We start from the raw sequence: 26,104 nt of genomic DNA, 5'->3' as shown, positions 1-26,104 counted from the left end.
GTAGAACTGCCCTGTAGGGTTTTTGTAGGCTATAATCTTTACAGGAACAGATTGCTGGTTCTTTCTCCCATGTAGCTGCTGCGTGGGTTCGAACTTTTCAGTTAGCAGCCAAGTGCTTAACGATTGTGCCACCAAGACTCCTTTTAATGAACGTCCTAAAAATCCTTTAGGCTGTATTTCTTCTCCCTCTGAGTCTCAGTGAGGCTGAGTCTTTGGAGACTCTCCCAGGCCTAGTGTCAACATCTTGGATTGGATCTCAAAAACCCCTCCACTTTATAGAGGTGGAAACTTTGGCCTAGAGAAAAGGAGGAATTTGCCCACGTTCACCCAGCAAGTGTTAGCAATATCGAGAAGGTCAAAGGGCTTGGGATGCATGGTGCTTGACCTCAAGCCCCATCCCTCGCCCATTTTGGATGTTGGTTTATAAGATCCAGCCTCACTATGAGCAGGTTTCAGGTGATCTGTCTCACACCCTGGAAGTAATGAGGGTGAAGTGGGCATGGAAACAGCAAGCCAGGGCTTGAGAGCTCTGGTTAATCAAGGTTTCCAGTGTCCCAGCAAGAGTTTTAGTTTTGGATAGAAAAAGAGTGTAAAGGAAACTAGAGCAACACACCAAGTGATGGAGAAGCTGAGATTACCCACCCCCACCCCAGGATGCATTTTAAGCAGCCTTCTTACAAACTCCCCCCAGAGAAGGGGTACCCCTTTGCTTGGGTTAGGGTAGGGTAGTCACATTGCCAGGGAAACAACCAGGGATCTTGCAAAAACCTCACCAAGTCCAAGGCTGGACCAGGCAAGCTGGCAATTCCATGGCAGTGTACAGTAACTTTGGAAAGGGCCAGGTCCTCTCTAGCCAGCAACCAGAAAGCACTACCAGCTGGGCAGAGATGCGGCTCTGGATCTCAGTTCCCAGGATGGGCTCCAAAATGACCTTCTTGGGGTGGGGGGAAGGGGGAAGTAAGAACATTTGGCATTCCTGTCATCTTGTTTTTCCTAATTTCAGAATTTCATTTTTTTCCTAATTCCCCAGATGGAGCAGCTAGAGATTATAGAAAAAAGCCTTTTGCCTTGAATTTGTGGGTCTCTTCCAGGATGGCTGATACCTCTTCACAAGGCAGCTTGACTCCACTTCAGACCAAACAATGTCGTTGTTGTTATATGCCGTCAAGCTGGTTCCGACTTGTAGCAACACTATAGGGTGGAGTAGAACTGCCCCATAGGTTTTCCGAGGAGCAGCTGGTTGATTCGAACTGCCAACTTTTGGGTTAGCAGCCAAACTCATAACCACTGTGCCACGAGGGCCTCCAAATCCCAGGGGATGGGGAGAAATTAGGTACAGTGAAGTCGAATCGTATTTAACTGCCATGAAACCAACTAGGTGCTCTCAGAAAAGCTCAGAAAAGCTAGTGAGTGATGCTTACCCTGGAGTAAGGGTGTAATTAAATGTGCAAATTCCCTCCCCTCAGTCCACTCAACTCCTGCCTTCCTCCCAGGGTCTGAGCACCTCGCCACTCCATGTGCCATCCCAGTGTCAAAGCTTTTCCAACGTCCATGGCCCTCAAAACACAAGGCAACTATTTCAGCAAGTTCTCAACTGAAGCCTCACCCGTTTGCCAAGAGATAGCACATTTGTCTCCAGTCTGATGCCTCCCTGAGGGACTTTTAACAAGTGATTTTGACTTTATACAGTTGGTCCCTTATATGCTAACTTTTTAGACTCCAGTCCCCATTTAAGCTGCAGCTCTGCTGTGTCAATTCAGTGCCTCAGCTCACAGGCCTCTTGGCTGTTTGCATCTCTGATAACTCAGTGAGGTAGCTTGTGGACAGGCGGCTGGGGCAGAGGCCTGACCGTCACTGACATCAGGCTGAGCGACAGATCTGTGGCCTGATGTGCTTTGGGGCAAACTCCAGGACAGTCTGGGTTTACAGCTGTCTGGGACTTGTCTGGAGCCCTGGTGGCACAGTGGTTAAGAACTCCTCTGCTGACCAAAAGGTCGGCAGTTTGAATCCACCAGCCACTCCTTGGAAACCCTATGGGTCAGTTCTACCCTGCCCTATTGGGTCACTATGAGTTGAAATCAACAGCTATGAGTTTTTTGGTTTGGGTCTCAACTTCAGGGTAAAGGCCAACACCCCACCTACTCCCAGCCTCTCAAGTCCCATCCACAGAGACCCAGAAAAAACAGATGCACAAAAATAATTTAGAAGTCCCCCACCCAAATACACACATACACACACCACCGTTCCATACAAATAAATAAATAAATAAATACTGCGAGTGGCAAAAAGTGTCTCAGAGAGTGGGGGTGGGAGGGAAGAAGTCATCACATAAATAAATAAATAGATAAATAAATAACATAAATAAAGGTTTGCTGGGCGCCCCAGGCAGGATGGTCCCCTAGGTTGTTTGAATGAAGGCATTCCGGCACTGGCCCCGTGAGCCGCGAGGCCCGAGTGCCTCTCACTGCTGTCCTGTGGAATAGGTTCCCTGGCCTCAGAGGCCTTTGTCTTCATGAAGGGAGACTGGAGTCCAGTCTGGATTCCTGGGCGGAGATGAGGGTTATTTACAGTTGCTGTACATGCCCTCCCAGGGCACCTGCCCGTTGTCCCAGGCACCTGCCAGCCGGCCTTCTGTGGTGACAGCATTGGCAGCGCTTATCGTAGGGGGCGGGGCCTAAAGCAGAGGTGGGGCCCGTGTTGGGGTGGGGCTTAGGCAGGGGCGGAGCCTAGGCCTGGCCCAGGAGTATCAGGGAAAGACCACGTCCTCCTCCCCTTCCTCTGGTCCCGTCACTCCTCACTCCTGAGGACGGAACGACTTGTTAGGTGGTTGCATGGCAGTTTCTGGCCCCACAGCCTGATGTGATGGGAAGAATTAGGGAGCGCAGAGGCACTGCCTCCAAGAAAGAGAATTTCATTCCAAGTGTTTCCCTGGGGTGAGCGGGATAAAGACTGCCCGGTTCCTGCTTCCCCACAACCCCAGGACCCTAAACTGGGACTGACCTCTTCCTCCCTCAGTGCCCTGCCATGCTGCTGTTGCCACCACAAACTCGAAACTCACCCACCGGGCTCCGGAAAGCCAGTCAGCTGGTGAGGGGGATGCCCAGGAGTTTATTTTAAGGCTCTTCTCCCTCACCCCTTCTTCTCAGCACCTTCTGTGGATGAGGCAGCTGGTGGTATTTGTGTGTCAGGGATTAGCTTACCCTCACTGTGGAGCCCTGGGCAGGGCGGAGGTAGGGTGGGGGCAGAAATGAAGGTGGGGCTCCCCAAAGCTGACAAACCCCAGAACCCCGTGGGAGCCCACAACATGGAATATCCAAGTCCCTCTTTCCCAGACTCTCTGGATTTGGGTCTCCGCCCCCCCCCAAACCTGAGCTTCTGTGTCCCAACCTGGCAAAATTCCTGAGAGGCAAGGGGGCTGGATTAAGGTGAAGGGTGGGTGGGTGGGTGGGTGCCTGGCTGCATTGGGTGGAATCCAGGGTGTGGCAGTCTGGGCAGTGGGGAAGGGGTGGGCAGGCGCCAACTGCAGGGGAAGGCCAGACTGGCTGGCGCTGGGGACTGGCAGTGGGCCATGGCACCAGGGGAATGTTCAGCAGATGGTCCCGTGGAATTAAGCTGGTGCCAGCTAGTGAGGCTGAGGCAAATTTGGGAAGTGGGGCTGGAGACCAAGCTGCCCCGACTGTTCCACTGTCCCCTTTCTCAGTGGTGTGCAGGGTCTCTGTGAACAGCCAAGAGACGTTTTGTGTAAGCCACCTGGTGGCCTTTCCATTGCTGGACCCTGCTGGGCTCCTTCCCCTGACCATGCTGAAATTTGGAAGCAGCAGACTGTCCCTTCCTTTTGCCTCTATACTCAGACCAAGGGGCCTCTAGGGGACCCATTCCTGTCTCCTAACGCCTGCTGCCAACTCAAATGTCTATGTCTCCTACTCGTCATGTATGTCCTCTCTTCTAGAACCCAAGAGTCTTTCAGCCTTTATTCTGGCCTGGTTAGGGAGGTGGAAAGGCCTGATCCCCTCTCTTGGGCCTGAACTACCCTTGTCCTCCTCTCTCACTTCTCCCCTGCATGGGGGTCCGTAAACATGCAGCTGTGGAACTGAATGAGGAGAGAAGGGGGTGGGGGACAGGTGGGGATAAATGACCCCTGGCCTTCGGTGTGCATCCTGTCAGCAGGGCTCAGTAGAACTGTCTCAACAGTTTCCTGGCCAGGACCTGACTTTTGAGCTGTGGACTCATTGCGCTTTACAAAACCTTAAGGGTTTTGTGTCAAAAGAGGGTGGTTTTATGTGCCCAGGCCTGAGCTAAGCCCCAGGATGGTGCTGGCAGAGACTTCTAGCAGCTCAGCATACAGGGTGGACCCTCTCCCCGGGACACCCTTTTTTTCCTTCCCAGGAGAGCAGGAAGGACAGGGTCTAGGAGCCTTCAATGTCTGTCACCAAGGAGAAGTCAGGGTGGGCATATAGTGGGGGAGGCTGGCAGACTGAAGGGGTCCCCACGGGCAGCTGGCTCAAGGGAGGGTCCTTGCTTAGCGCCTTGTGCTGGAGTAGCTGTCCACTGAGCTGTAGCTCCGACTCCGGCTCCGGCTCCGGCTCCGACTCCGGCTCCGGCTCCGGCTCCGGCTCCGGCTCCGGCTCCGGCTCCGACTCGGACTCCGACTCCGGGAGCCAGAACTGCTGCTACTGCGGGTCCGGCTCCGACTCCGACTCCGGCTCCGGGAGTAGCTGCGACTGGTGGAGCGGCTGCTGCTGCTACTGCTGTACCAGGAGGAGGCGCTGCTGAGGCTGCTGGACGAAGAGGGGCTGGGCCGGTAGTAGGGGATGGGGCGTTTCCGGGCGCTGTGGAGACCAGAGGAGGGATGCATGAGGGCCAGACTCCTCCCAGATCAGCCCGAGAGCCTCACCCTCATCCCAAGGGAAAGCAGTATTTCTCCATTTCCCCAGCAGTCCTGAAAGCATCAGCGGCGGAAGTCCCAGCTTAGCGCTAATATGTCTTGATAATTTCCCTTTCTAACAAGGCAAGCCTGGGGCTCAGAGCCTCCAGCTGACAGCAGAATCTACATCTAAGTTTTCATCATAGTTTTGTCTTGCTATTTTTACTTTTACTAAAAAAAACAAAAAAAAAACCCATTGCCTTGGAGTCAGCACCACCAGGGTTCCTTTATTTTTACTAGAACCTTCTATTTATGGTGAGAGAGGCTGATTTTCCATTTACTGTAGTCTATCACGTTCCCTTTTGAAATAAATGAATGTATCTATTTAAAGAAGAGTCAGTAAATAGTACTGTTAGGAAGCAGACAAGGCAAAGATGGTAAAGATGATGTTGGTGGCTGAAGTTTGGAAAAGACTGAATGGACTAATCAAGATGGATTATATGGGGCTGGCTAAGATAGCCATTTGGAAATGCTGGTCTCCTTACCTCAGCCTTGTCCTCCTGGTCGACCCCAAGTACACCTTTTGTCAAGGCAATGGGTGTAGGAGTGCCTACTGTGTACCTGGCTGAGGTAGGGTGATATTTGAGAACGGGATGCCATCACCCCAAGTCTTACTTGCTAGGGACCGTGTTCTTTATTCTTCTCCATGTCATCTCTAGGAAGGAGGTACTGGGCAGCCAGTATCCCTCTCTCTGGGAGTCACTGGACTGAGTGGCTAACCCTTGTATGGTCAGAAGGAAGAGTCTAGGAGACTACCCTCAAGAGCCAATTTTAGGGCAGTGTTGGTGATTCTCCCAGTTTTCAAGGCCTGAGAAATATGTTTCCACTCAGACCTCCAGCTTCTCTTCTAGGGCTTTTCTCTTCTGAGACTCTACTTGTTATGGGAAACCTTACGTACCTATCCTGGCCATGCGATTAGTAACAAAGAGCACACTGGTGTTCGGCAGTTAGGTTTACAAAGCCCTTCCGGTCTTTTTGCCCCCTACCATCTAATTCTCATCAGAGCCCTGGGAGTTTTCTCCTCCATCCTCTGGTGGGTGAGAAAACTGAGGCTCCAGTGGGTGAAGAGACTTCCCTGGAGTTCCTTAGAAAGTAGCATGGTAGGGTGTGACTCCTAGTCCAGTGCTCTCCCTCTTACCAACCAGGCTCTCTCTAAGGCCCATCGGCACCTCTCCACATTTGCTTCAGGGTGTATTTATGTGTACAGGTCTATTTGAGCCTGACATCAAGAGTGTGTGGGTCTGAGGGTGGTCTGTCTCCACTGCCCTGGCTCTGTCTGCAGGTGAGGGCCCGCCCCATTGCTTTGGCCCCCATTCCTAGCCTAGCCGCACCCCTTCTTTGGCCCCCCTCAGACTCTGACCATACCTTCAGGCTGGCTCCGCCCCCCCCCCATATCCAAGGTCCTTCATTTAATGTGGGGCAAGGGGGAGATGACTCAGCTAGGACAGCCCTGCCCCTCCTGGCCTCACCTTGTTATCCTCCGGGCCTCCAGATGGCTGGGGGAGTCTCTCCGCCGCTTCCTCATGGGTGAGTAGGACCGACGTCTCCTCCGCGCTCGCTCCCGCTGCTGTGAGTCCTTCTCACTGTATTTGGGGTCCCGCTCCCTGAAGGGGTGCAGGGAGGGGGAAATTACTTGGAGCTGGAGCTGGCTAGCCTTCTCACTTCTGTCTGTACCTGCCGCCTCCATCCCACCAGGGGCAGGGGGTGGAGTCTGTACAGGACCCCGGGAGGTTGGAAGGGAAGATGATAGGGCTGAAGGAAGAGTGGGTGAACACTGAGGGGTTGCTGGGGCAACACTGAGGGGTTGCAGGGGTGTCAGCCCTTTCGGGTGGGCACTAGAGGGGTGAGGGTGTGAATATTACACAGATCTGAATACAAGGATGAGGGATCCTATTATGGATATGGGAAGAGCAAATGGGTTTGGGGATGTGAATTCTTGGCTATGGGTGAGTTGGGTGTTTGGGGTGGGGACATTAGGACACATGGATATATTGGGGGCCACTTTGCCACTCCTGGAGCCCTGGTGGCACAGTGATTAAAAGCTTGGCCTGCTAACCAAAAGGCTGACAGTTCAAATCCAGCAGCTGCTCCTTGGAAACCCTATGGGGCAGTTCTACTCTGTCCTACAGGGTTGCTGAGTCGGAATTGACTCCAGGGCAACAGTTTGTTTTTTTTGTTCTTTGTTTTGTCTCTCCTAATAAGACAAAAGGAACTGCAAGAATGCTAAGTCATCTCCCCATCCCCACCTGTGAGAGGAGGGTCAGGGAGGCAGATCCATGTAATGAAGTGGGACCTAGAGGCAGGACGAGGCGGTGCCCTCAGCCAAGGATGGGATGGTACCTGTTGGGACTGTAGCGGGAGTAGCTAGGGCTGCGGCGGGATCTAGAGCTTCGGCTAGGCGGACTTCGCTTGCCTGACTTAGAGGAATAGCTAGGAGAGCGAGAGTAGGACCTGGGGAAGAGAAAACAGCCTCTGAGGTGCCTGCTGAGCGGCCGAGGGACACCCAGCTCTATTCAACTAACTGGTGCCTAGGCGGCAGGCTTTTTCTTCTTTGAAGCCAGAAGGAGAAACGGGGTCCCTTAGCAGGGAATGAAATCCCTTCCCCTTTATGTGGTTAATGTAGTGAAACCTGCAAGAGCTGGAACTTGAAGGGACTGCCTTGTTTTTCCAGGTCTCACAAATTTTCTGCCTTTGACAGGGTGCAGTCTTAAACCACTTTTCTATGGCTCGTTTTAGTGGAAAATATTTAAATTTTCTGTCTCTGACAGGTTTCCTCCTCCCACAGGTTCTGGCTTTCATGGGTTTTAGCATACATAGCAATATGGGCAACAGCTTCCCCTTATTCAGTGCTTACTATCCTGGCCATTTTCTAGCTGTGTGACCTTGGCAGGTGACTTAACTTGTCTGGGCCTCTGTTTTCTCATTTGTAAAATGGGAATAATAATAGTATTTACCTTACAGAGAAGGAGCCCTGGTGGCAACAATTCAGTGCCAAGCTGCTAACTGAAAGATTTGTGGTTGGAACCCACTCCGTGGCCCTGAGGGAGAAAAGACCTGGCGATCTGCTTTGGTAAAGATTACAGCCTAGAAAACCCTGTGGGGCTGTTCTACTTTGTCACATGGGTCCTGCTATAAGCTGAAAATCTACTCGTGAGTACCTAACAACAACAACCCAACAGGGCTGTAAATTAAACAAGTAAATTAGGGTAAATCACATTGGCAAATAGCCGGGCATGGGTAATGTTAGCTATGATTATTACACATTTTATTATGTGCCAAGCACAAAACTAAATGCTTTGTGTGCATGATTTCATTTAATCGTCAACACAGCCCTTGGAGGGAGGTACGGTTATCAATTCCATTTTATAGATGAGGAAACAGAAGCACACAGAGGTGATACAATTTGCTCAACTGATAGGGGATTTGAACCTAGGTCTGTTTGGCTCCAGCAAATGCACTTGATACTATTATATCGTTGTATATCCGAAACACTAACCCCTATCCTACTTCCAGTGTTCTCCGCTCTCTGCTGATGCCTCTTCCTTTCAGAAAACTGTTGCCTTGGTTGCTCTACCAGCTTCCCAGGAGCATCTGCTCTTCTTTCTCATCCCCCTAAAGTCAAATAATCTTCATCTCATATATACTGATTCTGATTGACTGGTGCTGTCACCCGGCGAACAAGCTCAGACTAGCCTACTGGAGGACGAAAGATCACGTGGAACAGAGATGAATCTGCTAGGGTCATCCTATTCCAGCCAGCTCCAGTCAGCCCACAAGCTGACAAAACTATGTGAGTGAGTTCAGCAAGCTCAGAAGAACCACCCAGCTGAGCCCAGTCCTAACTGCTGATCCACAGAATTGTGAACTAAGTAAATAATTATTGTTTCAGGGTGCTAAGTTTTGGGGTAATTTTTTATACAGCAGAAGCTAATTGATACATATTAGCTCATCCCCATGTCAATAGCAACAATAGTAACTAGTATACATTATGTACCAAATACTGCTCTGAGTACTTTATACATATCTTAGTGTTCAAAACAATCCTTCAGTGTAAGTATTGTTACTGTTTTCATTTTGCAGAGGAGGAAACTGAGGCTCAGAGAGGTTAAATGACTTTCCCAAGGCTACCAGCTAGTCATGGGAAGAATGGATGTTCAAACTGAACTCTGTCTGACTCCTCTCCCCCATGAGTGAAAGGATCTCTCCAGTTACCTTAACTACCTCCTTGAGGAGGAAAGTGCTGCAGAGCAAAAGCCAAAATTGCACTCACCTTTTCCCAGAGGAGGTGGACTGGCTCCGAGTATACCTGGGGGAGGTCCTGGGGTTTGGGGAGCGGGAGGAGCGGGTGCTGGCATAGGAAGAGCTGCGGGAGCACTCTCTCATAGGGGAGCTCCGAGCTATGGATGGGACCAGATTGGACTTCTTCACCTTGGAGCATTCCAGACACGGCGACTGGAATCCTCTGTGAAGGGGAGAAGGTCTGTTAGCACTGGACTGGCTCGTAGCCTGGGAGCATCTTCAGCTAACACCGCCACACCTGTGCCTAGGCAGTGGTGCTCTCACAGAACCCTCTGCCCACCTTTTCTCATCCTGCTACTTCTAGAAGGATTTCCCAGGGTATATATGTTAAAGGGGTAGAGTTGGAAGATACCTTACGAATAGGCAGTCTAGTCCAGCGTTTCGCAAAGTGTGGGATGCAGCCACACACGGCTCTTAAGAATATTTTAGGAGGTCACTGGGGATGGGCATGACATTAAATAACATCAAGTTACATGGTGAGAAATGTATTCCCTTTCAAGCTTTTCTCAATCCTTCTCATTACATTGATAAGAAAGCCTTAGTTGGGTGCTACTGTTGTTGGGTGCTGTGGAGTCGATTTAGACTCATAGCAACCCCATGTGACAGAGTAGAACTGAGCAGACTACCAGGTCTTTCTCCCGTGGAGCTGCTGGGTGGGTTTGAACACTTAACGGTTGGGCCAACAGGGCTCCTTACACTTTGTAATCTCCCAAAGAAAGCGAGGGAATACACCCAAGAGCACAGGCTTCAGGCTCAGGGCCTTGGGCAGGCAACTGTAACTAGCTAGAGTTAAATACATTGTTTTAATATGTATCTTTACACATGTCTTCTATTTAGGACAAGTGATACTATTTTTTATATTTAAGATAGTGATATGAGTTTCCTTTAAATTCATTTATCTAAAAAGAGAGTTTATTAAATAGGATTACCAGTATCCTGACGGTGACATGTAATTGTTTTAAGTTTGGGAGATTCTGGTGTAGCCCATTTTGCGGATGGGGGAATTGAAACCCAGAGATGGATGAAGGCTTGTTCAAAATCACCCAAAGGGCAGGGGCCTATCTTCTGTGTTCCCACCCTATTTAGGGTCATGCAGGGCACCTCTTGGATTCCCAGTAAGGGCACGTTCATTTGGATTGAGCCAAGGGTCAAGTTCAAATCATATTAATACGTTTTTCAAGGACTTTTATGACCACGCCCCTGCTCACCCATTCAGCCTCAGCTCTTACCACTTTCCTGTATTGAGTCCAGCCATACTAGACTGCTTGTTCCTCCTGCAATCCCTCTGTTCTCTCCCTTGTCTCCTAGCCTTAGAACATGCTGTTCCCAGTGCCTGGAATGGACTTCCCTCCCCTCATCACCTGATAACTCCTACTCATGGTTCAGGCTTTAGTTTGGCCTCATCTTTCCTAGAAGCCTTCTTTGATACCTCTCCAAGTCGGGGTGGCATGACTTCTGATGTATCACCTCAGCCCCTGGCCCCTATGCTCCCCCCACCCCTTTACACCTCACTTGGTCTTATAATTGTTAGTTGTCTCTTCCTCCACCAGACAGTGAGCTGCTCTGTGATGGGACTCATGTATCCCCAACACTGTACGTCAGGACCTAGGACAGGGCCTGATAAAGGAAGCTGACTGCCATGTCTTCCAGTGGAACAGCTGGTGGGTTTGAACCACCAACCTTTCAGTTAGCAACAGAGTGGTTAGCCACTACGCCATCAGGGCTCCTTGTGTAGATCCTAGGACCACAATAAATAGCTGTAGAATAAATCCTTTGAACCTCTTCACTGTCCTGGGCACTTGACAAGCATCATCTCATTGAATCCCTCCAACAACCTCATGAAGCCAGTGCTGTTATTATCCCCACTTTACTGAGACCACTCAGAAGGTTAGCTACTTGCTCAAGGCCTCTCAGATTCCCAAATCTGATGTTTCCATCTCCAAAACCTGTGTCCCCGCCACCACACCACCTCCTCCACCTTCAGACTCTGCTTCCCTTGATTTAGAGTCGATGTCTCTTCCACTCAGCCCATATTTATTGAGCCCTCTGCTCATAGCTGGCATGACATAAATAGCTGTGGATTTAATGATCACTTATATTTCAAAGTGAGAGGCTAGGTCTAAATTACTTAATTTGGCTGTCCACACAGATGAAATTAGGCAGGTAATGCTCCATGTCCCTTGGGCTTTAGCTCTGATTCTGGAGACAGACCTGCATTTGAATCCTGGTGCTGCCACTTATTAAATGAATTTCTTAACCACTCTGAGCCTCAGTTTTCCCACCAGTCAAACAAGGTTACAATACTACCTATCCCATAAAGATTTTATGAGGAATTACGGGAGATTATGCATAGAAAGGAAACCCTGGTGGGATAGTGGTTAAGAGCTATGGCTGCTAACCAAAAGGTCGGCGGTTCAGATCCACCAGGTGCTCCTTGGAAACCCTATGGAGCAGTTCTGCTCTGTCCTGTAGGGTCACTATGGGTCAGAATCGACTCAACAGCAACAGATTTGGGGTTTTTTTTTTTTTGGTTATACATAGAAATCACTTGACACAGTACCCACCATGTAGCTAGGGCTCCATTATTATTATTGAGGGCAGTGGTGGTTCAGTGGTAGAATTCTTGCCTTCCATGTGTGAGACCTGGGTTCAATTCCTGGCCAGAGCACCTCTTGCTGAGCCATCAATCAGCTGTCATGGAGGCTTACGGGTTGTTATGATGCTGAACAGGTTTCAACACAGCTTCCAGACTAAGAGACTAGGAAGAAAGGCCTGGCGATCTACTTGTGAAAATCAGCCAGTGAAAACCCTGTGGATCACAGCAGTCCAATCTGCAACCAACCATGGGGATGGTGCAGGACTGGGCAGGGTTTTGTTGTAAATGGGGTTGCCATGAGTCATGCATGGGACTGACTTGACAGCAGCTAACAACAATTTTTATTAATGTTGTTATTGTTATTGCTATGCTCAGTGTTTCCTGCATAATGGCACTACGGTATATCAATAGACACGTGTCTTCCCTCTGCCCCCTCCCTCATCTCAGAATATCATTGTCTGGTCTTAGCGACAGTGACATTTGCACTGACCCAGCCTGGCTCCTAGTCAAGCTAGGCTGTGAATGGAGGCTAGGGATGTGCTGGAGCAGACAAACCAGAGGCCAGGTCTGCGTGTGGGTGCCAGGCTGCCAGCCCAGGACTCAAGTGGACTATGTCCTGGGGACAAAGGGTGGCTTGTCCTTGAGAAAACTGTTCACTGCTTCAGTGCCATGGCTTTGACCGTCTTTCTGAAGTCCTGGCCACTTTGAATAAAGGCAGACCCCTGCCCCAAGAAGGAGACCCCACTGCAAGAATGGCAGATTTTACCAACAAGCCTCCACCCACCCATCCTGCATGTTCGCATTTGGCCATTTTTCTAGCTCCAGTCCCAAGCCCAGTGGCTGGCACGTAGAAGGTGCCTGAAAACAAGAGGAGGGTGAACTAGCTGAATGAATGGTACAGAGTAAGTGATCAGTCGATTTTAGTGGCTATTATTGTGATTACTCTCAGTGATTAGCATTTTGCTGCGATTTTCTTGAGTGTCAGAATAAGGGGTGAGGAGGTGGTGGAATTATAGCTGGCTTGTGGGGAAGTAGATGGAAGGAATTTCTGCAGGAAAACTGCTATCTGGTCAGTGTGTACAGATAGGCAAAAAAGTTGGGAAGTTTCAGTGTTTTGAGAGCGTGATCTCTCTTACCTATTTGTCCTCTGGTTTTTTTTTTTAGTATATGCTTTTTTTATATATATGCTTAAATGACCGTGACTTAAAATGAGTTTAACGGCAAACTTTCTCCTGTGATTATTGGGGAAATTGACATCTGTTTTTGCTGCCTTCCTCCATTCCTTTTCCTGATAGCACAAATTCAGGTTTTTCCTTCAGAGAACCAGCCCTCCCCTAATTTTATTTAAGTAGGAAGACCCTACTCTTTAGAGCGAAAGGTAGCATGGGGCACACACTGACTAATGAGAGCACAGCATCCCCCAGGCCAGAGGGTTTGTTCCAGGGGCGGGCAAATGACCCAACCTGGGCCAAGCAGAGCCAGCGAGCACCTGCTCTGGTATTTTTCTGAAATCATTGGAAAAGAGGCTTGCTAAACTGTCAGAACGTAAGCTGGTTGACATATTTGTCAAGGCTTAGGGATGGTCTACTTGAATATGGCTCCAAGAGAAAGGGAAGCAGAATTAAGAGATTGAATGGGAGAGACAGATTCCTAATGACATATATTGAGCCCCCTGGATACAGCTGTGCCTGAAGGTGGACTGAGTTGGAGTTAGGTTTTCTCTCTGTTGCAAATAAAAGTCCTGAGGAGCTGGGGTGAGAGACTGAGATGGTAGAGCTCAAGTGGGACCCCTCCCCTCTCCGAGGTGCACTGACCTTGACTCTCTGCCCCTGCTGGTGGGGGAGAGATTCTCCAAAGGTGCCCCCTTGTTCTGGGGGGAGGAGGTGGTGAAGGAGTTCCCTGAATCAGAGGTGTTGCCAGTGTGGAGCTCCCGGCTTTTGCTCAGGCCCCCACTGGGGCTCCCCTTCTCCTGACCCCGCGACCTGGCCGAGCTGGTTTGCGTGGAGGGTGGTGAGGAGGTGTCATTGCCTGAGTCATACTCCTGGGAGCGTCCTCGGGAGGTGGGGAGCGGGCTGGCTGTTTTGGTAAAGAGGTCAGCAGCAGACCCCGACCGAGTGATCTGAAAGCAAAAAGACCCGTTGGGCACTGCTGAGCCTGGGGCCTGTGGGCTGTGTCTAAATAACCAAGAAATGTTTAGCGTCATGATGCACTGTAACGAAAGGAAAGAGAGAGAGGAGAAGAAGAAGAGACGCCAAAAAACAAAAACACAAATTCCTGAAAGAATACCACAGAAAGGAGATATTTGTTTACCCCCTGCTAGGATAACTGGAAGATTTAGTATCATGCAGATAAAAAAGCATGCGATCCAGATTAAACAAAAGAGAAATTATATGGAATTTAATTTCTAATGAATTAACTCAAAGAAAGAAAACTCAGTAGAAAGGGGGGGTGTAAACACCCTTAACTCAACCTAAAAAAAAAAAAATAGTGATAAAAATAAAGGAAGGGAAAGGGGAAAAAGAAACAGGGCTCTGGGCCTGAAAAAAATACGTCTTGGAAATAAAAAAAAAGGAGATAAAGCCAAAAATTTAAGCGTCAACCAAATCCTCAATGAATTTGACTCTTTTTATTTTTTGGTAAAGAAAAAGTTGCCTGAATAGAACCCTAAACAAATATCACATGGGGAAAAGAAATGAAATAAAGATGAGAGTTTTTGGTTTCTTAAAATATTCAAGGTCGCAAACTGACATTTTTAGCAATTTTCAACTAAAGGGGGAAAGAAAGGGAGGACAAAAAAAAAAATGGAAGTCAAATAGTCTGACTGAAAACAAACAAAAAAAAGATCTCTACGGATATTTGTGTGTGTCCTTTTCCCCCTGGAGAAGGCTCTCAAGTGGCTGCTAATAAATTCTCTCATGTCTTTGCGGATCATATCCACTTACCAAGCAAGAACTCCTCCTTTAGTAGGTAGGTAAGGTGTAAGAGAAAGGGAAGAGCGGGCAACGTGAGTCCATTGTTAGAGTCTCAAATGACAAGAAAAAACACACACCTTTCTGCACATCCTCACACTTGGCCCTGAACTTTGAGCTTTGATTATTATGCTCTTGACAGGTGGGGCATCAATTCCAAGTTTGGTTTTCTCGTTGGGTGACCTCAAGCCATCCATGCTAACCTAGTCCCTCAATGCCCAAGTTGCATCGGGAAACCCTTGCTGAATTGCAAATGGCGGCCAAAGTTTGCATCTACCTAGGCGTTAATGTTGAGAGGATGCAGGAAGTGCTTGTAACACAGGGCTTTGGAAAGGGTTTGGAGATTTGGCTTTGGAGTGTGGAGAATGAGGAGGGGCCCTCAGAATTCCGTTTGGGAATGGTCTAGGGGAGATGAAGGCGTGAAGGCAGTGAGGGAGAGCCAGCACTTTGGAAGGCAGTGGCATGTTTAGAAGCACAATGGATGGGTTTCTTTAAACGTTCAGACCAGTATCACTGCTGCGATGACACAGTGGTTTCAGTCATAACTTTCCCTGTGGGGTGAGAAATCTCTGGGGCCAAGAGGGCATTCCCATCTGGAAACTTCTTCCCCCCAGGCCGCTATCTGAATACATGAGATCCCAGAATACTCTGTTTAAGTGTCCCCTCATCCCCTTCTAGGGTTTCTATTGGTGTCTTTCATAGATCTGTTCTCCCAAGGGTGGGCCATACCTCAAGTGGGCACACTCCTAGTTTGACGGTAGCTATTTGAACAGAATGTGGATATTCAGGCTGAGGTGTCTACATGCATGTTGTGAGGCCCATCATGGTGTTGGATGGTGCCAGAAGTGGGAAGAGAAAGGGAGGGGCGGAGGCCTAGGGCAGGCTTTCCCATACCACCACGTTCAGACCTGGCACTCTGACGGGTCTAAGATTCTAAATTCAAAACTGACTTTCCAAATCATTATGAAGGTATGTTTGTCAAGACAGGAGGACATACTTTATTGAAGTTTATCGACTTGATTTACAGATACTTAGACCTATAGTATGTGGGTCTTAGGCCCCACAAATGTTCGGGCAAGCTTCACCAGCAAGAGCCTCTTTTTTACTCACTTTACTCCAGGTACCTTGGGCATAAAGGAGTGGGACTTTAGGCTTTCTTAGGGAACCATTTCTGCCTTCTCAGCCATTGGTCATGAGGGTGAGACACAAAGACACCAGAACTGCGAGAATAATGGCTATAATTCTAGCAGCTCAGGAGTTCAGCATCTGGAGCTGGGGAGGCAGGACTTCCTTTGTAGATTCTCCTAGGAGGCTTTGCACGCAGGCAAAGTGATGGTCCAATTTTACCAAGTTCTACCCAGCACACCTGTCATTTACCTGCTTGGTGATCTAGCTAGCTTTGCTTTGAGAGAAGGGACCTCAAAATAAGGTTGCCCAGGTGGAAAGTTCTAGAGTGAGACTTATTTAAAAATAATGTCAAGGTCCTGTTCCCATTCACCTGCTACTTGTCTCCCCTTCACAGTATGGTAACAAATGTATTTCTAGAACCTCTGTCACAAATGAGGAAACACAGTGTCATGCACCCAGACCCTGGAACCTGAGCTCTCAGGCTGGGGCTTGGTCCAGGGGTGGCTCCTGGAATCTGCCCCAGATAGGTGAATGTTTGCTGGCCAGCATATATCACAAGCGAAACTCAGGAAAGACTGCCTTGGAGGGAACCAGGCTGGAAGATAACTCAAGTGAGAAAGGGGCCAGTGGGGCCAGTCACTGGCTTCTGGAAGGGGCAGGTTTCTCACTGGGGACATCCAGACTGGGCCTCTCTCTCCCCAGATACTTCTTCTCAGCCTTAATTCTTAACTTGAAAGTATCTCCCTGCTATATCATGGATCCCCATGGGTAGGATTTCTGGAGAGTGAAGGGACAGTGTATGGAGAAGGGGGCCTTGCCTTGTTCATCTTCTTAACCTCATACCTGAGCTCACAGGGGCACTTACAGAGTGTCTCCACCTGACTGTGATCATAATCCATAGGTAACTTGTCCGGTTGGAACTGAGAACTCTACAGAGCGTCATGCTTTTCCGTCATCACCGGGAAACAGAGATGAAGGTACTGCTCAGATGTTCTCATTGTGTTGACCCTGCTGCCAGAAAACACCAATCTTTGCTGCTTGTTTAAAACTCCCATTTCTCTGGATGAATCTCAAGTCTTTAATGTGGATTACGTTGCCCTTTATAACCCAGTCCTGTCTACTTCACAAACCTCATCTCGTCCTTATAACCCCTGCCTTGCCCCTAAAATGTAAGCAGATGGCTTAAGAGTTTTTTTAGTTCTACCACCACGTCTTCCTTTCCCACTCCGAGGCTACTACACATGCTGTTCCCTCTGCCGAGAATACTCTTCCCCACTTTGCATGGCTGAATTAATTCATCTTTCATGTCTCCTCCTCTAGGAAGCCTTCTCTGATTTCCCAGACCACAGTAGCACAACACTCAGTACTTCATTCATTCATTCAACCTTCTGCTCACTCAAAAATGAGTGCCTTCTGTGTCACTCAGTGGGGTCATTGCTTATTTTAGTGCCTGCCTCTCCATCCGGGTGGGGGGCTTGTTGAGGGCAGGGGCCACAGCTGGTTCTATGTGGTACCCAAGGATCCACCAGTGTCTGGCACAAAGTATGTGTCAGCAAATCTTGCCAAATGAGCAGAGCTGCTCCATGGTCCCTTGGAAGCCTCTTTGTGTCCGTCCTAACTTAATTCGTTGGTATAGATGGCTGGTGAGCATACCCTGGTGGGGTGTGCCTTGAAGATTTGATAGATATTTCAGGAAGGACTGGCACCATCATACTCAAAATAGTTCAAAGAACTAGGTGGATCCCTGGCTAAAGGTAGGGGTCTAAATCTCAGCCCAGGGCTAGGTGTGTGGTGAGCTAGAGAGAACTTCTAGAATTAAGTTGCAGGTCAAGGTCTATGGCCAAAACCAAAAACCAAACCCATTACTGTCAAGTCGATTCCAATTCATAGTGACCCCAAAGGACAGAGTAGAACTGCCCAATAGGGTTTCTGTCTTAGTTATCTAGTGCTGCTGTAACAGAAATACCATAAGGAGATGGCTTTAAGAAAAATTTATTCTCTCACAGTTTAGAAAGCTAGAAGTCCAAATTCAGGACACTAGCCCCAGGGGAAAGCTTTCTCTCTCTCTTCACTCTTGGGAAAGGTCCTTGTCATCAGTCTTCCCCTGGCCTAGGAGCTTCTCAGAGCAGGGACCCTAGGTACAAAGCATGCGCTCTGCTCCTGGCTCTTCTTGCTTGGTGGTAATGAGGTCCCTCTGTCTCTCTACTCACTTCTCTCTTTTATATGTCAAAAGAGACTGACTCAAGATACAGCCTAATCCTGTAGATTGTGTCCTACCTCATTAACATAACTGCCTCTAATCCTGCCTCAGTAACATCATAGAGGCTAGAATTTACAACGCGTAGGATAATCATAAAGAGAAAAGAGATCACAAAATGGTGGACGGCCACACGATACTGGGAATCATGGCCTAGCCAAATTGACATGCATTTTTAAGGGACACAATTCAATCTATAACAGCTTCCATGGCTGAAATCTTTATAGAAGCAGACTGCCACATCTTTCTCTCTCAGAGCGCCGGTGGGTTCAAAGCACCGACCTTTCAGTTAGCAGCCCAGGGCTTAACCACTGTGCCACCAGGGCTCCCGAGGTAGAGGAAAGGAGTACCCTTCCTCTTGACACTCTCTCAGACCCAGAACCTGAAAGAAAGCACACAGGGGCTCTGTGTACAGATTCTCAACAGTGTCAGCTCCAGCTTAGGGTAAGAAGTTCCCAACCTGAAAAGCCTTCCAGATAGGACAAGCTGTGCTGGGTCCCTCCCTCCACCACTTCCTTTTCCACCCTCTGTTATTCTGTTAAAAGGTTAAATGATGGACTGGCTCTGGCCATTTACATGCAACAAAGCTGCTAGTCCATACAATGCCTTTGTTGAGATTATGAAAAGTTTCTCTTTCTGGATCAAGTTTAGAAAAGGGCGCTCCCTCTGTTCAGACAGGTTAGAAAGCAGATATACCTCTCTGGGCTGAAGCAGTCCCACTTCAATATTCACAGCTAGGTGATTTCGGGAGGGGTAAAAAAAAGTTGCCATTGAGTTGACTCTGACTCTGGGCGACTTCGTGTGTGTCAGGGTAGACCTGTGCTCTGTGGAAACAGATTTTTTGGAAGTAGATTGCTAGGCATTTCTTCTGAGGCACCTCTGTGTGTACTTGAATGTCCAATCTTTCTGCTAGTAGCCAAGCACATTAATTGTTGGCATCAGCCAGGGGCTGTGAATGAAGGATGTGGGTGGGGTTTAACCCCCCACTTACCCTCTCAGGCAATCACGCTTGTACAGGGGGCACAGCCAGCATGACGTCACATCCCTAGCAGGCACTGAAAGTACAAATCTTCTCACTGTCTTGGACCTGCTTTGAGGATTTTTTCTGGGGGGAAAGTAGGGCTGGGTAGCTGTAACCTAAAGACATTCATTCCTGTGTCTTTCTTCTGAACTCGATTTGGTGTTGTCTTTACAAAACGTGCTCAATTTATACTTCCAGGCGGTAGAAGCTTCTCATTAAACTCATCGTTAGAAATGTCTAGACAGTCTCATGGAGTCCTACCCCCGGATTCCACCTTCTCTAAAACTCACCATTCACCCCACACAAAGAGGAGGGAGGACACAATTGAGGGGAGCCCCAGGCAGGATGAGAGTGATGGCCATGAAAATGCAAAGGAGACCTTCAAGCCATGGACATTAGGACAGGCAGACAATGGAGGCCACCCAATGCTCTTGCCTCTGCCCTCTGTCTCTGGGTGTCTCCCTCCTAGTCAGACACTGACCCTGGCACTCAAGATGCAAATGGTTGCCCAATTGACACAGATAAGACAGGATGGCCCCCTTGCTCTTCTCTGTCACATTTAGATAACAGGTTTCTCAGAATTCACCTTTGAAAAGCTCTTCTTCATCCCCTGGGAACTTCTCTTCTGTGCATGTAACTGCTCTCTGCTCCTGAACTCCCAGCTTGGCTAGAAAACCGTGCCCCAGCTACTTGGCAGGAAGAGTCATCTTAAACCCACCCTTGTCTGATGACAAAGGACCTTTGGGGCATGGCTGGTACAGTGGTCAAGAGCTTGGCTGCTAACCGAAAGATCAGCAGTTCGAATCCACCAGGAGCTCTTTGGAAAACCTATGAGGCAGTTCTGTTCTGTTCTGTCCTATAGGGTTGTTATTAGTTGGAATCAATGGCAATGGGTTTGGTCTGGTTTTTTTTTGGTTTAACATCTGCTTGATAGCCAAGTGAAATACACCTGTTGTAGTCCAGATTCCCAAAGAATTTAAACAGGAATGTGAGTGTAAGTAGCTTATTTGAGATGGGGAGGAACCTCTGTAAGGGAGTGGGGAAATGACATGGGGAGGAGAAAGAGCCAGTAAAAGCTGTATTATCTAACCAGCTACCCCAGAGGACTAAAAAAAACTAAACTAAACCCATTGCCTTTAAGTTGATTCCAACTCATGATGACCCCACGTGTTACAGAGTAGAACTGCTCTATAGGGTTTTCTTGGCCGTAATCTTAACAGAAGCAGATCGCCAGGCCTGTCTTCCACGGTGCCACTGGGTGGGTTCAGACCACTGACTTCCTAGGTTAGTAGTCAAGGGCAAACCATTTGCACCACTCATGACAGCTAGAACTTAATCCCACTGGGGACACTCTGGGAGCCAGTGTAGACCATGCCGGGTATTTATACAGCAATTCCCTGTCACTTACAAGTTGAAGGTTGCACGCAGGGAGTGTCAGTTTCCTGGTATGTCCTACTGCCGCTCAGGTGGGCGGAGTGGGCTTTGGCGGCCACAGAACACTGCTGTCGGAGGCTGGAAGTTGGCTGTGTGCCCTGAATCAGTGAGGGTAAGGGGGTACATACAGGCAGGGTGTACTTCAGCACCCCATATCAAAATTCAAAAAATCACAGGCCGAAGCCTTCAGCTCTGCTTCGTTTAGTCCACTTAGTATGTTTGAAAATAAATATGAATTAACTGCCAACATTGTAGAATGGGAAATTGCACATAAAAATCCCACTTCCAGTTTCTCTTGCAAAAAATTTGGCAGCCTTGGTGCACATTCCTGCTTGGCAGTCATCGGCCAGAGAGCAGCTGCAGTTGCCCCTTTTAGACGGGCAGCTAAGTTTGCCACCCTCTGTTCTAAATGTTTGCTGGAGCCCTGAACACTGTAAACACAGCACACCTGTATTTTCCATCTCTGCCTTCCAGAACTATGAAGTGGATTGCTCCATCTTCCCTATCTCCACCCTTTTAATTATTTCCAGCCTCTTATCAATGAAAGGAACCAAGAGACCAGCCCCACCAGACCTTAACCTGACCGCAGTGCCATTACAAGCCCTCCTTTTGCCAAGCTCGGATTATTTTATTTATTTATTTTTTAAGACAAACTGTGTTTCACAAACTCAGGGCCATTGGGGGAAGCTAACGCTTCGCCTTCAATCCCTTAGCCCACTCTGTGAAGTTCCCATGTTCTTATTTTTTGGCCTTGTAAGCTTGCCTTGGAAACCCTGGTGGTGTAGTGGTTAAGTGCTACGGCTGCTAACCAAAGGGTCGGCAGTTCAAATCTGCCAGGCACTCCTTAGAAACTCTATGGGGCAGTTCTACTCTGTCCTATAGGGTTGGTATGAGTCAGAATCAACTTGACGGCACTGGGTTTGGTTTTTGGTGTTTTAAGCTTGCCTTGTTTCCTTGTTCCTTAATGTACTCAGTGTTAACACTTGGCTTTTCTAGTAAGTCATTAAATCCCCCCACCACGAACTCCAGCTCCCTGGTGTTTCACTGGAAGCCCTCTCAGCCCTCCAGGGAAGCCGGCACTGTTATTTATTGTTTTTGTTTCAAATCATTATTTAATCAAGAATGGGGGGAAAAAAAGGCAACCTCTCACTTACACTTCAAAATTTAATTTCAGCTGAATTCTGAGATCAAGAGGCAGCGCGGCCTAATAGGTTACAAAAATACAATCAAGAAGAGAATTCCAATTAAACTGAACAAGTCCATTTACTGAGCTTCAAATGGCCCCATGGAGAGAGATTGCTATAAATTTTTTTTTTCCTTCCCGCCATATGGGGGACTGGAAATTCTCGTGTGAGCATGGAGCCGCATGGCAGAGCTTTAGCCAGAGGGTTCTGGTTATTCCTTTAAAAAAAAAAAAAAAAAGTTTGTTTTACAAAGACATTAAGTTTATTTTCCTCACTGTTGTTCATCTTCCTTTGCACAGTAATTAGGAAAACAGAAAAGATTAGATTGATTGACCTTTTCAGAGTTCATTTGAGAGGAGAGGAAGATGGGAAAGAGAGGGAGGCCCCCTGGGGATGGTGGGAAGTCTTTTCGGGTGGGGTCATCCCACAGGGTTGTGCATAGCTGTCAACCTTGGGTCAAGGGAGGTGGTCTGGCTTTCTCTTTATTTCCTTCCAGTGGGACTTGGAAGCGGGGAATGGCACCTTCAGGCTCACCCGTTCTCTGAAGCCTCTCTTGATAGCTCCCTGGTTCCCAAAGATTTTTACGTGGACCCATGTTAGACAAATTTTCACCAGCCCAAAGTGAAATGAGAAAAATAAGTTCAACATAATGAGTTTCACATCCAGCTAAATGCTTTTGATTTAAAGGCTCATCCTTTTCCTCTAAGGTCATGTCCTCCCTACCTCTTTGCATGGTGAAATGTCTCTTTAGTGACAGAAAATGGAGGGTTTTTTTTTTTTCCTTTGTTCTTGGCAACATTAAATGTTGATAAAACTATGTCAGTTCCCATTAAAAAAAAAAAAGACACCTGAAATCGACAAGTCTCACACATCCTTTTCCTGCACTTTGGTTCTTCTTTCCTTTAAACTGCAAGGAATGGCATTCAACCTCCCAGTTGAGCAAGAGCTCAAAGGCTTTTGTGGACTGTGCTAGAGCCCAGGTCAGAGGTCTGAAGCCCAAGGTCTCAGTCCTCACAATGGGCTGTCCCTTAGCCTCACGTTCCTTCTCTGTAAAAGGGGAACCATGATCCCTATCCTGCCTTTTTCCTGGGGTTATTGTGAGTTCACCTGAGATCTTGGATAAAATTAAGCTTTTTCAGGCCAGACACACTCCCAAAACATTACACCTGAGTTTATTTGGCATAATTTTAATAAAGCCACTGTGATGACAAATAACCTAGCAACTATGCTATATTCAGGATTATGTACCAAGCATTTGGCTGATTCTTCACATAAAGCCGAACTTTCATGAGGGTAAGAACTTCGTGAAGTTTGTCCACTGCTGTATGCCCAGTGCCTGGAACAGTGCCTGGCACATCAATGTTTTTTGAATGAATGGATGCCTTATCTCATTTCATCCTCACAACAACCCTGTGAGGCCAGTATGATTATTAGCCCAAGGTACAGATGAGAACTGAGGCTCAGAGACGTGAAATGTTGTAAGGGAGGTTATGTAAGTAAGCATGTGGACTCTGAGGTCAGACTTTCTGGGCTCAGATCCTAGTTTTTTCACTGAACGTCTGTCTTTTCTGAGCTGTAGTTTCCTCATAGTAAAGTGGGGATGTTAGTGGAAGCTCCCTTGAAGAGTTATTATAAGGAATCAATGAGATGATACACATAAAGAATTCAGCATAGCACCTCGCACATAGTAGGTGTGCAGTATTAATTATCTTTGCAGGTAGACAGGTAATAAATAGGGAATCAAGAATTGCAAAGCACCCAGATCTACCCCAAACCCAGGTCTTAATAACTACCTTTTATTGCCTCCTTCATTTTGCCAATTTCATGAGACCTTTTCCGGACCCTGTTTTGCTTTGTGCAGGCTTGTGTTGGCCAGGGGTTTGTGACAAGTATAGGCTGGGGACAGGAGAAGGGAAAAGGAGCCTACCCTTCTCCTTGGTGCAGCTTCAGCCTTAATTAGCACCTCCCTGATTCCCTCTCCAGTCAGGGCAGGCTTGACAGCCCCATGCAATGCGGAGAGGCGATGGCTAAACTGTGGGGCCCCCAGCCTCTCCCTCACCCAATCCACCCTCAATTCCAGCTGTCAGAGTGAGCTTCCTAGACAGGGAGCCACCATTCATACCAGTTCCCCTGCTTTCTAATTGGGTAGCCTTCATAAATCACTTCTCCTCTCTGAGCCTCAGTTTTCCCAATTGCAATATGGTAATAATAATTGCATCCACCTCAAAGAACTATTTTGAAGACCAAATGAGGACAAAAAAAAAAAAAAAGCTGTGTAAAGCGAGTGTCAGTGCTTGGCTTTTAGTGGTGTTTTCCCCCTCTCCCTCTCCATCAGTCAGCTGATGAACTCCTACCCATCCTCCAAAGCCCAGCTCAAATGTTCCCTCCTTTACAAAGCCTCTGAGACACCAAGACAACATTATCTGGCTCTTCCTCGGTGGCTCCACTACACATTGTACCTACTTGTATTACTGCCAGGGGTGACATTCAAAATATTTAACGACTGGCTTAGTGTGGATACTGCCCCATCAGAAGTGCACTTGACCTTGGCACTGAAGAGGTGTTAGGTGTTACGCTTTAGTTGCTGGACTGCGAAAACGTCCAGGAGGTCCCAAGGAGGGACAGATGGCTGGGTTGGCTGGGAAGGCTGGGAAGTAGGTGGGATCGTGCTTATTTATCAACTTATGTTCAAGTATTTGAATATTTTGACAACTGTATGAGGCACTGGTACTTATCAGCTGAATCCCAGCCCCAAATATAAAGCTTATCACACTGCAGTGCAACATGCTGTTGACTACTAGACTGAGCTCCTGGACGTCAGGAAGAGTGTTTTATTCATCTCCCTATCCCCACGGTGGAGCTGGGGGGTGGGAGGTAGAAGATGAGGAACATGAGTGGGGCTGTGAAGGGTCCCTAAACTGTCTCCTTAGGACCCTCCATTTGGATTTGGGCTCTGACAGAGTGAGAGGGCTTCTGGTTACCTTGAGCTCACCAACTAGGATTTCAGTAAGCTACAACCCAAGTTTGCATATTCATATATGCAAATATACTCCCTTGATGCAGTATGGCTGTGCTAGATTTTTTAAAGAGCTATGCATATGAAATTCCTGCAGTCCAGTATGGCAGGAGCTCTGCAGAAAAGACCCTTCACGCTCGGGCTCCTGGTCACCTCCAGAGTCCCATCTCTCACCTAGCCAGACTGTGCAGTCTGGAAGTGCTGTGCTCTTTGTCACCTCCAAGTCTTTACATATGCTGGTCATTTCTCCCTCTCATTGGCTGACTCCGACTCATCCTTAATTTCTCAGTTAGTTGTCACTGTCTCTGTCCTAACCCTAACATCATTTCCCACTTGGTTACCTGGCATCTATCTCAACATCTCAGCATCAATTGCTGTATTATTATTTTACTCCCCCATTGGAAGGCAAGGGCTATTTCTTATTCACTGGGGTCTGAGAGCCAAGTCAGAACCCGTTATAGATGCTCAATCGATATTGGTAGACTTGAATCAATGACTGAGTGACGGATTCAATGAACATGACTTTGCTATTATTTTTAACAGAGAGCTTGGAAAAATCTTGGGGCCCCAGAAGTGACTCAGAGCCAGGACTCTTGGAAAATCTGGCACCTTCTTCCATCTCTGCCTTTGCGAGAGAGAAGATGAAAAAGAGCCTAGCGTGGTGTGCACTCAGAGGATCAGATTTTAGGGCATCGGATGCCTCCAAGAATCAGACAACCGTGAGTGGGGTACAGGTAGCCATTTGTGTTACAGTTGTCTTTTAGAATGTAAAGCAGTGGGTCTGGGAAGCAGGGGCCCTAGCTCTAGTCCCAGCTCAGCCACTGACTTCGTCTGGAACTATGTTATTATTACTACTCGTATCACTACTATTACCACTGCTGCTACTACCGTTACCACTACTATTATCATCACCATGGCTCAGTGGTAGAATTCTTATCTTCCATCTGGGAGATTTCAGTTCGATTCCTGGCCAATGCACTCCACGTGCAGCCAACCCTCATCTGTTAGTGGAGGCTTGGGTGTTGCCATAATGCTGAATTGGTTTTAGTGGAGCTTCCAGGCTAAGACAGACTAGGAAGAAAGGCCTGGCAATCTACTTCTGAAAAATCAGCCAATGAGAACCCTACAATCACACTGGTCCAATCCTTTTGTGTATGGCATCGCTATGAGTCAAGGGCCAACTTGAAGGCAGCTAACAACATTAACATCACTACCATTACCACTGTTATTTCTACTGCTACTACTACTAGCAGCGAACATTATATGTATATATACA

At 48.0% G+C, this 26,104-nt stretch overlaps 1 protein-coding gene across 1 annotated transcript in view; it reads right to left on the bottom strand.

The window, feature by feature from the left end:
* Positions 1 to 4,519: 4,519 nt before the first annotated feature.
* Positions 4,520 to 26,104, bottom strand: part of SRRM4 (serine/arginine repetitive matrix 4) — a 198,136-nt gene continuing 176,551 nt past the window's right edge. The window contains exons 9-13 of the mRNA XM_003419268.4: positions 13,634 to 13,938; positions 9,195 to 9,386; positions 7,265 to 7,375; positions 6,394 to 6,528; positions 4,520 to 4,829 (exon numbers count right to left, since the gene is read on the bottom strand). Coding sequence (XP_003419316.2) covers positions 4,520 to 4,829; positions 6,394 to 6,528; positions 7,265 to 7,375; positions 9,195 to 9,386; positions 13,634 to 13,938 — 1,053 coding nt within the window. The remainder of the gene's footprint in view (positions 4,830 to 6,393; positions 6,529 to 7,264; positions 7,376 to 9,194; positions 9,387 to 13,633; positions 13,939 to 26,104) is intronic.

Source organism: Loxodonta africana, chromosome 19 (genome assembly GCF_030014295.1).
Source record: "Loxodonta africana isolate mLoxAfr1 chromosome 19, mLoxAfr1.hap2, whole genome shotgun sequence".
Lineage (NCBI taxonomy): Eukaryota > Metazoa > Chordata > Mammalia > Proboscidea > Elephantidae > Loxodonta > Loxodonta africana.
Note: the sequence above shows the minus strand (reverse complement) of the source record. Positions and strands in the feature narration are given on the sequence as shown.